At 37.7% G+C, this 13637-nt stretch overlaps 2 protein-coding genes across 4 annotated transcripts; both read right to left on the bottom strand.

Moving 5' to 3' along the window:
* Positions 1 to 454: 454 nt before the first annotated feature.
* Smp_032320.1 (putative serine/arginine rich splicing factor) lies at positions 455 to 2049 on the bottom strand (the record flags this gene model as incomplete). Of its 3 annotated transcripts, XM_018790090.1 has the most annotated exons (5): positions 1948 to 2049; positions 1805 to 1909; positions 1166 to 1269; positions 864 to 945; positions 455 to 829 (listed from the first exon to the last, which is right to left on the bottom strand). In XM_018790090.1, the coding sequence occupies exons 1-5, from the start codon at positions 1998 to 2000 to the stop codon at positions 541 to 543; spliced, it is 633 nt and encodes a 210-aa protein (XP_018655468.1). In that variant the 5' UTR covers positions 2001 to 2049. The 3 variants fall into 3 exon arrangements, with proteins under 3 accessions (XP_018655468.1, XP_018655470.1, XP_018655469.1); XM_018790092.1 differs by lacking the exon at positions 1166 to 1269 and having other exon boundaries at positions 477 to 829; positions 1322 to 1909; positions 1948 to 2033; XM_018790091.1 differs by having other exon boundaries at positions 541 to 829; positions 1166 to 1909; positions 1948 to 2033.
* A 6153-nt stretch (positions 2050 to 8202) lies between these two features.
* On the bottom strand, positions 8203 to 12931 carry Smp_139680 (putative short chain dehydrogenase; the record flags this gene model as incomplete). Its single annotated transcript, XM_018790089.1, has 3 exons — positions 8203 to 8414; positions 10409 to 10880; positions 12788 to 12931. 3 exons carry the CDS (start codon positions 12929 to 12931, stop codon positions 8203 to 8205), a joined length of 828 nt encoding a protein of 275 aa, XP_018655467.1.
* Positions 12932 to 13637: the final 706 nt, after the last annotated feature.

Below are 13637 nucleotides of genomic sequence, written 5' to 3'. Positions count from 1 at the left end.
GATGACGTCTCGGTTCATACACCGCCTAGGACACCTTGTGCAAAAAAAGGGCATCACCCTGCTGTGGATACTGACAGCTGACTCACTGGACAAAAACGCGAGCTTATGACAGACCACAAGTAAATCCATGATGAGGAACTTGGATGCTTGAGCCTCTTCCCTAATTGGAGAACTAGAAGCGATCCTTTGGTGTGCTCCATCCCAAGCGATTTGAGCGTTAAATAACGTTAATCAGCTCTCATCAACTAGCGGTACGACCTCTGGTAAGAAAACAAGATAAGAAACTACTCGTCGGAAGTTTTCGGGGGGTAAACTAGATTTGTAGTGAGGCATCACAAAGACTAGCACAAGCCATGTGACTTAATATCCATATGACTGAACGAAATTGAGTATGAAGTTGATTGATTGACTTCAGGGAGCTATGACTAAAAATATGGTAAACAGAACCAGATAGTTGCACATTAAGCATATTGGATGTGTACATAAACGTTTATTAAAAATGCAAAGATGAATGAAATGGTTGAATTTAACAAATGTACATTAGTATGAACCGGAACGAGATCGTGATAAAGAACCACGCCTATGTGCAGGACTTCTGGAGACAGCACGGTTGTCTCTACGATCATTGCGTCGACTACCTTTGCGTACTTCATCACCATTATCCATGCCGTCATGACTTGCCGACCGTGACCTGGTGGGAGACCTTGATCTTGAAGCCGATCGATTGGGGCGCACATTATTTATTCGCCTTCGTGAATCATCTCGGCGGTCGTTAGGGCGACCACGATAGTACGGTTCGACCCCCTTTTGTCTAGAATTGGAGTAAGACCTAGATACAGTGAGTAAAGACAGAAGATACTCACCTGGAACGGGATCTCGAACGATACTTTCTTCCACAGCGGTGAGGCTCGTCACGCCTTTCTTTTAAACGCATCTCCGCAGGAGCTGTTAAATAAAAATCGAAATAAAGCACGTTAGTCAAGACACTAATACACAACAGGCTATAAGTAACTTTCTAGCTTCGCATAGTTAGTCGTGTTAGTCACTTTCTTGGTCGTCTACGTAAGAAGTGTCAAATATCCTTAATAGTTATTTGGCTTTACAAGTCGAAAATCAATTACATAAATACATAAGACAAGGAACTCAGAAACTAAAGTATCCTTACTTTTACGATAACCTCGGGTAAACTCGACTTCGATATCGCGACCCATGAACCGTGTGTGGTCCATGTAGTAATGAGCATCTTCAGCGTCTCTAGGATTCTCGAACGTTAGGGGTTAGTTAAGGACACAAAAAAGCATTTACAAACCAAAATACTCACCAAAAAGTGTCTTGAGACAGGATCCTATGTCATTGTACCTGGATTGATTGGGGGGACTGCTATGATTTTGTCAACTTAGATTTGTTAGCAAACTAATACAATTGGACTAGATTGGCAGCTGCAATCGGTGACCAACTGATCCCGACAAATTGGGTTTGTGTGAAACTTTGTAATTTAACCAACTTGGAATTTTAATTGGATTGAAATTGTATACATGTGTTTTGACCACTGAGTACTTTGTAAGTACGCGAGCTGCCATATCCCTTGTTCAACTAGACTGATTGTTTATTTAGTGACGAACAGAGTCTATGATTATTGGTTGACTGTTTGAAACTGACTGGCAACTGAGCCGATCAATTGGAATCTATTGGTTATTTTGGCTTGAGTTTAGTCGTGCCTGTGAGACGAATACGGCAAACATTGAGATTAAGTGAGTTGACGCGAGGAAAATGCAAAATGAAATATTACACAGCAAAAGGATATTCAATAAATGCGTAACCCTTCATTCTTCCAGTGAAGAAATCGAGGGGTATTGTCACGTCAACAATCCTGCCATAACGGCCAAAGCAGCGTCTTAAGTCATCATGTCTAAAAAAGAGTAAGATTAATGTGAATGGATTTCAAACCTGCATGTATCAGGGAGATGTCGGATATATAAGGAAGAACTGCGTCGAGGCATCCTGCGACTAAGGTAACGAACCTCCTTCTATGGCAGTAACGATTTAAACAACTGACAGCTGTCCAATACATATTGAGTGAACGTCACAAAATTCCAACTTTCTCCCTAAGAGATATAAGGCCATAAGCCTGTATAAGCTTATTTTCAGTATTATCATATGTATATCTAATCTGCTCTTGAATTCAGTTATTATATCATTTTAGTGAATGCTGATCAGGCCTGTGAGAATAAGCTGTTCACTTAAAAGTGTTGTACGCAAATCCTTGTAGTCTGTGAAGTAAGTCTCCTGAATCATGAGTGTTGGTGGTAAAATTAAAGCCATCAAGGCACGGCAGCAAGTGGAAATCGGTTAGTTCGTCACTAACATAACTCCACGTATATTGGGGTGATAGAAATAGATCCTGAAAATTGGTTGGTTTTTTTTATACCCACTCACTATCATATTCATGTACTTTTCGCTGGAGGGTTGTTGTGGAAATCGAAATTGCAAAGTCTCCAGTTTTCAAGTCAATTCTTAAGGTTTTACATTCCTTGGAAACTGTTCAAGGTAATTATGAGAGACCAGGCGTCTGCCACTACACTGCTCACCACAGAAATGTGTCGTATATCTGAAGTAAACTGTGAGATATAGTCTAGTTGTCGAGACTCTCGAGGGGATCGTTTGTCTGAAAATGAGCACAGAGAGAACATAAAAGGTTTATGGTTGGTAAATAGAGTGAATTCTCGGCCATCAACATAGTGCTGAAAGTGCCGTACAGGACAATACATGGTTGGGAGTTCATTACCGAAAGTGCTACGCCTCTATTCGATGTCTAGCAACCGTCTTCAGACGAATGTCAAAGGTCTCCAGCTCTTGTTTGCTCATTGTTTTAAGTGTAAAGTGAGATCGATAAACGAACCCACCAATGATAAAGTGAAACGCTCACCACCACATCAACTTTCTTTAACCATGTATGACTATGTCTTGTTTATCCACCAATCACAATTTTATGTTCATTGTAAAACAATATTCGCCTTGTTGACTCATTTTTCCTATCCTCTAGTTGCTGTTCGGTATGTTATTAATGTCTCTCCTTTTTCCTATGTAATAGACTGTACTGTTTATTCGTGTACTAATGCTGTTAATTTACGTTTTAGAAATAGATAAAGTTTATCAAGCCAAATAGCTTACTTGTTCTGACTTTGGTGAAACCGAGACTCTGTGCTTGACAGTCTAGAGAATAGTTTGGAGTCGCACCTGTCGGAAATTACTCCCTACATAAAACTCCTCTGATCGCCGAGTCGGATGTGTCTACTGAGTTACTGATGAGTGTTTTGGTGTTCTGGTTTGAGAGTATTGCTGATTTGGCGATAAGTTCCTTTACTGTGGAGAATGATGTTTTTGCGATGTCGTCGAAATTGATGAGTTCCACACTTCCTCGGAGTTGGTCGGCTAAGAGTCTCATGAGAGACGCGCAATTCTGTATGAACCGTCTATAGAGACATACCAGGCCGTTGAACATATGTTAGTTCTGAAGAGTACAGAATGGCCTCCTCTTTGCTTTTCAGAGGGCTGTTGCATTGTATTTGTGTTACTAGAGTGCCGAGTTGCAAGATATTATCTGTGACGCTGGCACATAACCCACTAATGCTGATGGTATAGGAGTTTCTCTTCGTTACATAGCTATGTGCCCTTGATTAATTAACAGTTGTGAGGCTGGTTTTAGTTATAAGTACGCTTGATGTGAGTTGGGAAGATCTGGCGGCTGCAGGATCAGACAATGCATTCTAGAATAAGCTCATTATGACTGTTTGGGAGCATACCTCAGAACACCATGTATCCGAACCTACACGTTCCAGACGAAATAAAGGATCTTAGTTGAGATCGGGACCCATACAAAAAATCGAAGCTATCTGTCTAGGTGCCTCCACACCACCACACAACAGTCACCATTAGGTTTCGCCATTTAAGTTCCAAGGCTTTTGACATTTCAGTCTCAAATAAGTGTGTGGCAAACAAATACTTCGGCCATAAAGGAGCTTGACGCCGCAAAATACTAGAAGGTTGATACTAGCTCGTCAATCGATGAGGTATGGTTTAACTTTAAAGATACATCGAGTTACATTACGTCCCCATTTTTACCATGTAAAACATTACAAAGAATGTCCACTATGTAAGGCAGATAAGTCAAGCAGCTTCTTAGATGTAGGAAGAGACAGTGGAATATATCTATATCCACAGACTCCAAACGGTTCATATCCGCTTACTGTAAGACAGTGAGGGTGTGCAGAAGGTTATTAAGCAAAGGTATGTTGTACTTTGAGAAGAAACTAGTCTGAGATTCTCAAAAAAGTCCCCAATTGTTGATGAGCCACTTAAACAGACGAATTTAGGGGAGTGGTGGGATTCTACCACCTCTTCTCCAGGAAATTCCATAGATTATGGTCAGTAACGAGGCTGATATACATGCCCCAGCAGTGTTTTTCACAGATACGGGTGAACAGACAGCATATAGACCCAAGAATGTCATACTGCTGAAAGAACATTTGTTTGTTGATAAGAAAATTGCCATATGACCACTTCACTTCTAACTAGATGGGTCTAACTGTCCTAATGGCATCTACTTTCATATCATGGGAGCCTGAGAGGAAATAACCATCTAAACTCTAGCAATAACATTTGATATATGTCACTGGACAGGTCAAAACCATCAAGAGACCTGTAATGATCTACTTTTATGAAGAGAACGCGATTGGTGCAATTGAAACATTTATTATTACAACTAACTGTACCAGTGGTTGTTTTAATGTACCCTTTTGTTTAAGTGTACCAGAAAAATACTTTTTCCGTTGTTTGTGGCTCTGAAATTACTCAGACACGCACGGTGGTCTTGCCTGTAAACTTTGGCACGATCTTGGTATTATTTTGATACCACGAGATCAACAATAAACATATCCTAACTACAGTCTACAACTGTCCTCCTAATATTTATCCTACTGAGGGATTTGACCCGGTAATTGGCACGTAATTGGTCTGTAGTGGTGATCATAACCAACTGCGACTCGACACTACCACAAGCTTTCTGCCAAACAAAGCTCAAAAGTTGAGGCTTGGTCGTCTACGCACGGAGTTTCTTTCTTGGATTACTGAAATTTCTTAGCAGAAAACTTAGCGTCAGGATCTTCTGCTGAGAGGCTTTGAGCTAGTTCAGGTAGTTGTAGTTTAACTTATTGCGCGAAATGACTTAGGCCACTTAGCTGGCCACTCTTACCTCAGAAAGCTGATAAATAAGGTAAAGCAGCAGGAATCCTATATTTATGGCAGTAAGTCCTATGAATTGGTTGTTCCTAGGAAAAGCCTACATTTTTTAGGGATTCGGCTGTAATAGATGGGATAGAGACAACCAAAATATGGCGTAGAAAACTACTTCTACCATTCCTGTCCCGCCCTATAATGCAAAAACAACCGAATCGCACAAGAATCAATTTATTGCGACAGACACAAGTCATGAATAACCATATAAAAGCTGTACCAGTTTTGCAGAATGGGATAAAGATGTTCTGTGGTAGGTTCTTATGATAAGAATACAGCTACAGGATTCTAGTATTCATTTCCAGCAGGCTGGCAAATGGTATCGTCAGCAACCGAAACACGTAGTAACCTTGAGTGTAGTCGAACACAAACGGATTGTCCATGGCCAAGTAACATACAACAGCAAAATCAGATAATAAAGGTAAATCTTGAAAAAGGTCATATAATATATAACTAGATAGAGAGAACTGAGCAACGTAAAATATGTTTACATGAGCCCTGGATAAAAGTTAAATTACGAAATAGAGCGAAGGAACAAAGAAATAACAATATTTTTCTAATAAATACTTTCGAGGGATTTTCATCGTATTCTTCCTGTTATAGACAGTTACTTTTTAAGAAAAATAGGCATCGACAACAGAATTGAGACGAACTTCAAATCAATCAATTTAAGACGGTGGATTCAAAGAGCGATAAACTGATACGGAGGCCTCCATAATCAAAGGCCAATCAAAAAGTCGCTATCAACCACGGGGTATTAAGGATAGAAATAGTATAATGGCGGAAACACCATTCTCAATAAAAATCAGCATTAACCTTGCCCAGGATCAATATTAAATATTATATTCGAAAAATAAATGAATGGGATAGGAGATTTATTGTTTGAGAGGAAACAAAATGTTGATGCCGTGTATGATGCATATAGGAGAGATTTTCTTGCTCATATATATATATATATACGCACAGATACAAGTGCGAACAAAACAGTCTCAGAGAACTTAAATCTGTCCACATTTCATATGTCCAAGAAGTCGTCCTATTTTGAATTTAACAGGTTTTCAGAGATTTACAGGCTTCTTATATTTCATGGAAGCGTAAGGCGTAGAAAACTGACGAAAACATCAATTACCTATAGGGTACCCTAGATGCGGTGGAATTAGCCGATACTGTTAACCAAGTGTTTTGTAACGAAGATACCCATGACATTAAGATTATATTTCATTTTTCTTTAAACTATCGGGGTAATTTTTCTTCATATCTGTGAATACATGCTAGCTGGTCGGACTTAAATATTTAGTTTGATGACCTTATTTGAGTTCAAAAAGATGTTTCGACTTTCAAAATTCTGATTATAATCCTTACTTACAACTTACACTTATTAACCATAGTGGAGCAGTATAGGATCCCCACCACGATTCACCAAGCAACTCTATTCTCGGAAATCCTTTCCAGTTGTTTCTAACTCCAATCCATTCTTTTCTTATCTGCCTCCAATTCCCGAAACATTATGTCCCTTGATCTCCCTCTTTTCCTCTTCCCTTAGCGATTCCGAGTTAGCACTTGCCTCGTGATACAGTTCGGTGATTTTCGTAATATATGTCCCATCCACATTCAGCGTCATTCCATAATTTCAAATTCAACCGGATACTGGTTTGTTCTCTCCAACAGTAGATTGTTCCTGGTAGTATCTTGTGTAGACAACTATTTATAAATACCTGTAAATTTCTGACGATGGTTGTGGTAGTTATCAAAGTTTCAGATCCATACAGTAAGACTGTCTTGACGTCCGTGTTAAAGATTGTGACTTTGATGTTGGTTGGTAGTTGTTTTGAGTTCCATATATTCTTCAACTGTAGCAATGCTGTCCTTACTTTACCAATGCTTGCCTTTACACCAGATCCTCCTTGTTCATAGATGATTCTAGAATACAACTCTACTGATACTTAACTTATCAACGGGCTATTGCTATCTCTGTTTCATTTCGAACTAACTAGCTTTTCGGTGAACTAAGTACTCCAGTATAATATCGTTTCTGATGTGAGGAGAAAAATAAAAAAGCTATAACGAATAAGAGAAGCTATTTTTGAGGACACCGTTTCACTGAATTAAAAGTCAGTAAAATACTGACTTTTTAGTTTCATTCCTTTTGTTTTCTATGAATCATAAGGTTCCGTTTTATGCATAAATCACTATTATGTTCTTTCCTATTCTAAAATTACTGTCATTTAGACGTGACTTTTGTACCCCGTTTTCCTATCCTATTACAAAATTGTATTTTTCCTATTCTTTGTTCGTTGTGGTCTTGTTAAACTAGTGGAAGTTTTATTATTAGATAGAAGCAGTGATTTCAATTTTTGACCATAACATCACTCAGGTATCGACATAAATTACTGAAAACATGTGGTGTTTTATTTGAGATACAAATGTGTAATTTTATTCGTTCAGTAAAAGTGAGTAGAAAAAAGTATTATGTAGTGACAACTGCCTAGCATGAAAAAGGGCATGTTATTAATCCTGTCCCTCCATGTATTTTCATTTGAATTCATGTGGTATTTGCATTAACTGAAGATTCTTTTGTACTTGATTGTGTGCTTATTACGAATCCCAGTTGTGCTTATCTAGTTCTACCAGCACAAACTGCACTATTTTGTGAAGTCTTAGTTAGCAAACCAGTTTGAATGCTTCTAATTACCATAATGTAATACGTACAACGTTGGCCAATGGCATTACAGACACTCAAATCTCTTACTGGACAACTAGAAAAACTAGTTTATTTTTTAACTGAGTAACTGGTTGAAGTTAAGCAAAATATGCCAACCAAGTTTTGGATGTTAAGGAAGACTATGATATATCATAAATTTATTTGTAAGTAGAATAGCAACATTTCCAGTTTTATGCAATTACATTTTGTTAATCACTAGCAGTCACTAATTTATCTATTCCAAGGAGTTTACGTGTTCTATTCCGTAACCATATTATTTCTTCCTTATTTTTGACTATTCTTGACGGTTCTTTCAATGCACAATTTGAATAGTAACCACCAGAGATTAAGTTGTCTGACAATACTGTGTACAATGTAGTCTGTACTCCTTTCCATGGACTAATTACTCTTGGCCTATTCACTGCAATGATACATTTCTAAATAAAAATTAGAATGAATAATTTATTCATCTGGAATAAGACATTTGGCATGAAATATCCATTTAATAGATAAGAAATGTCAACTCGACTAGTAAAGGGATTACATTATGTTGAAGTAGGTGAGTTCGATGAGAGGTATTTGAGATGATTCATCAATGAATAGCTTAACATGTGAGTCATACCCATTTTACCTGAGTCATTTAGTTACTGTTTGAATTATTTTCTGGTTAGTGTTTTTTTAGCGAGTTAGTTTTCTACGGGATGAGGTCGCTAACCCCACACCCAACTCTCCTCCGTTATCCGGGCTTGGGACCGGTAGTAATTCCAGGGAGGCTTCAGGCGGAGTATTCTCTCAATACCAGAAAAAGTTTTCAACGGGGTGTTGTTAAATAGAATGAAGGATTCTGTAGACACCCAACTTCTTCGAAACTACGGCGTGCCTGGGAAGATAGTCAATATCATACGGAATTCCTACTATGGATTAAACTGCCAAATCATGTATGGAGGACAGTTCACAGACTCCTTTGAGGTAAAGACCGGTGTTAGGCAAGGTTGCTTCCTCTCATCCTTTCTCTTTATTCTGGTGATCGACTGGACTATGAAGGTATCAACATCTGGGGGAAGCACGGGATACAATGGATAGCTAGGATGCAGCCGGACGATTTAGACTTCTCAGATGACCTGGCTCTTCTATCGCACACGCAACAACAAATGCAGAAGAAGATGACCAGTGTAGCAGCAGCGTCAGTAGCAATAGGTCTCAATATACACCAAGAAAAAGGCGAAATTCTCCGATACAACACAATAGGTATCAATCGAATCACACTTGACGGAGAAGCTTTGGAGGATGTGAAAACCTTTACATATCTGGGCAGCATCATTGATGAACACGGTGGATCTGATGCAGATGTGAAGGCGAGGATCGGCAAAGCAAGAGCAGCATATCTACAACTGAAGATGCTTCAAGTGAGGTTCATATTTGATGCTGAATAAGACTTCAATGGGTGTAGAACTGTCCAATTTGCCCAGAATTACGATATTTTTCTTACATAAATTTACATGTGTTTCAAAAACATGAAACATATTCCATCCTCAAGTAGGATATCTGGATGCATCTAGACGCTTTGAACTTCACAAATGATCTAGCCATTCTATACCATTCACAGCACCAAATGCAGGCCAAGATAGCCAGTGTAGAACCAGCCTCTACAGCAGCAAGCCTCAACATATATAAGGGAAAAAGCAACATCTTCAATGACAACATAGACAACACCAACGCAATCACACTTGATGGAGAAACTCTGAAAGAGGTGGAAGCATTCACATATCTTCAAAGCAGCATCTATGTACATGGAGGATCTTATGCAGATGTAAAAGTAAAGAATGGCAAAGCAACGACAGCATTCTTACAGTTGAAGAATATATGGAACTCAAAACAACTACCAACCAACATCAAAGTCACAATCTTTAACACGGACGTCAAGACAGTTTTACTGTATGCATCTCAAACTTCGAGAACTACTACAACCATCACCAAAATGGTACAAGTATGTCTAAACGACTGTCTACGCATAATACTCAGTGTCTGTTGGTCGGATACCATCAGGAACAATCTCTTGTTAGAGAGAACAAACCAGCTTCCATCTGAGGAGGAAATTAGGAAAAGACGTTGAATGTGGATAGGATATATATTGTGAAAATCACCAAGTTGCATCATGAGGCAAGCGCTAACTTGGAACCGTGAAGGAAAGAGGGAAAGAGGAAGGCCAAGGAACACAATTTGTCGGGATTTGGAGGTAGACATCAAAAGAATGGATGGGAGTTGTAAACGATTGGAAAGCATGAAATTGGTTGGAGAATCGTGATGGGGGCCTTATACTACTCCACGGGGGGTTAATAGGCGTAAGTAAATAAGTTAGTAGGATACCAATCACTAAAAATTAAAAGTTGTTTGGTTTTTATTAATCATTCCAACTTACTAGCACGATACTTTCCACGTCTCGTAAAATTTCAGTCTTTACAGTACCAGGATGGACACTGACAACAGTGATTCCACTGTCCTTCAATCGCTCACTTAATTCAACAGCATGCATTACATTGGCTAACTTTGATGAGCAATAAACTTTTGCTTCATTATATTCCTTTGGTTGAACTTGCAAATCTGGTTTAATTAAACGTCCTTTGTAGTGTGACGCTGATGAGAGAATGATGATTCTAGATGGAGTTGAACGTTTTATCAAAGGTAATAATAATTCCGTTAGGAGAAAATGTCCAAAGTAATTAACACCCATTGTCATTTCAAAACCATCAACAGTTTCTTTCTGTTTACTAACTGCAAGACCTGCGTTGTTAATGAGAAAATGAAGTTCTGAATATTTGATTGTGATTCGTCTGACAAATTCTCTGATTGATTGTAGAGAAGCCAGATCAAGTTGTTCAATGATTAGCTGAAAGATAAGTTTGAAGTATGTTTTGTGAAGATAATAACCTTGGACCACATGTGATGAAAATGAAGTTAAAACAATATATACAAGTAGACAATATTGTTTCCAAATAGTTCTTCATCAGGCCTTACTCTAATACGCAGTACTATTTATATGAAGGTATAAGCAAATATAGGACTGGTCAAAGAAGTTTGTGGGCAGAAAAGATAGTTACTATAGATGTTGTATCTTTATCCACAAATGCTCCAATAATTGAGATAACCGAGTTTGTATGCAAGCAAATATCAGGAAAATAAATTAACACTAGCTTTCCAGAAGATGATCTTTAAATAAAGTTCAGTTTGTTCTCAACAATATGAAACAAGGATTAATAGGATAACCACGGACTCACCTTTAGGTTCAAATGTAAATTATTTCTTTCTAGAAAAATTAGAAGTTGAAATCGTCACGAAAGTTATCAATAAACTAGATCTATACTGCCGTTACATCAGCAATACGATTGTCATCATAAATCAGAATATTAATGAAGAAGAATTCTTAATTTAGTTTATTAGTGTATACCCAATGATCACTCTCAATTTTGAGAACGAGTGTGACAATAAATTATATTCTTTAAGTATCTTGCTGACAAGATAGGAAGATGATTCGTTAAGCAGGAAAGTATGGAGAAAGAGCTCTTCAGTATGTTAGTACACACGGTCCTTTAGTTCTGAACTTACAAATCTAGCTGTTCCTGTAGAGATAGCCATATTGGGCGTAATACCAGTCAACTCAATCAACGAATAATCGCACATCTCTTGACATGGTTTGGAAAAGGTCAGAGGAAGATAATATTTAGTTCAATTTTACCACATTCGGTCGACAGTGGTCACGTGATAAATGAAACTCAGTCACTTCGAATTATCTACCGTATACCTTTATTGTTTCTCAATGAGGTTCGATCTTGTCCCGTACATATAGCAGAAGCTATAAAAATTCGAACCTATCTATAAATTTGTAACACCCCAATACCTTCTTTGGACATAGAAGGCATTACAAATGCTTTGTAATTCATCTCAATTATAACATTTTGTAACGTTGAACCTTCCCTTTCCAATTATACGAGATAATTCAACTGACGTAGATTTATCAATCGAGCTTTCAGATATCGTTAATATGGCTTTTATTTCAATCGAAAAAGAAGTCGTCTTCATGATTCACCATATGTTGTATATTTACGATGTGTAGAGTCCACGCACCTCCAAACACTAAATCATGACTAATGTTACAATGAGTTTTCGTACTCCAATACTAATCAGTTCCATTAGGGAAATGCACAACTAAACAAGACTGATTGGATGTTGTTTGTAGTAGATATTTATTGCCGTACATCGTCAGTGTGTGTGCTCTCGTGTTTAATATGGATCATATGGATCTTCTTTGTTAATCAGGTCAAACAACACAATTCATATTCTACATTGTAGTCAAGTTCTTTTCTCCTACACTCGAAGATATTGTATCCAGATCATTGAGTACTTGACTGTAGAATGCAAAGTTAACAGACACTTCAATGGTTCGTGATTTAGTCAATGTGGATGAAAACTGGTGTTTGAATCTCTTTATACTCAGAAGTTACGTGGAATCGAGTGTAAGTATTATGTTTTCATTTTGACTATATTGGGGAATGTGGGAAGATTAAACGACCATACTAAATCTTATTGTAGAACAGACTGATAGACTAGCATATCGACTCCACAATGTAAGGGGTTCGTCTATGGATGCATGGAAGTGTTGTCATATGCTCAACAGATTTCAGGTTTGTTCAAAAGCATCATTTAGATGAAAAAATCACACTTCCACAATGGCATAAACCAATAACAAATAGTTATGTACGTATTCACTTGAATCGATTGTAAAATTCATGGACTCACTTGATCACTGTTGATTGGACTCAACGATGAAATCACTTGTTCACACGCTACATCAATGTTCACACTCTGTGAATTATTGGCACCATATTTCTCCAATAGACGTCTTTTGGCATCTTCAGCCTTTCGTAGATTTCGACATGCCATGATGACTCGAGCACCACGACGAGCTAATTCACTAGCTGTCACTAACCCGATACCAGTGTTTGATCCAGTGACAATGGCTAACTTCCCATCTAATCGTTTTGAAATACAACATGCTTTGTGCCAAATCCCAATGGTCTCAGACATTTATCGAACTGATTGTATACAGGTGGTTTGTTATGTGTTAAACTATTTTTACAAATACAGATCGATTCTCAGTTCAGATCAGAATAGTGTCATAATTTGAGAGACATGTCTTTAACCAATCGGTTTTTAACAACTTACGTATATCTATAAAGTTGTAGACGTTGAAAGTGACTATAATATTAAAGTGTCAAGGTAGATAAAGAAATACGTGATTTTAAAGGTGTCATTTATTAATTTTCTTATAATAATCTGATGTAAATGTGCGAATTGATTGGTGCTAACAGAGAAACAGGGTATATGAACAATTAATTCGGTGACCAGATTCATCAATCGATTTTAGTTATAGAGTCAATAAGCAATCACTTGATCATAATATAAGATGGATATTAGAGCTTTTCACTCATGTTTTGTCATATAGTGATTCCGAAGATTTTTAGATACATTAAAGATACATTAAAGTTTATAATCACTTTCCGAGTGAATTTAGCTTGAATTGTATTGCGAATTATATCTTCATAAATCAATTATGAATATCTTCTTGTAATACGAAAACCTTACATTA

Source organism: Schistosoma mansoni, chromosome W (assembly GCF_000237925.1).
Source record: "Schistosoma mansoni strain Puerto Rico chromosome W, complete genome".
Taxonomy (NCBI): domain Eukaryota; kingdom Metazoa; phylum Platyhelminthes; class Trematoda; order Strigeidida; family Schistosomatidae; genus Schistosoma; species Schistosoma mansoni.
Note: the sequence above shows the minus strand (reverse complement) of the source record. Positions and strands in the feature narration are given on the sequence as shown.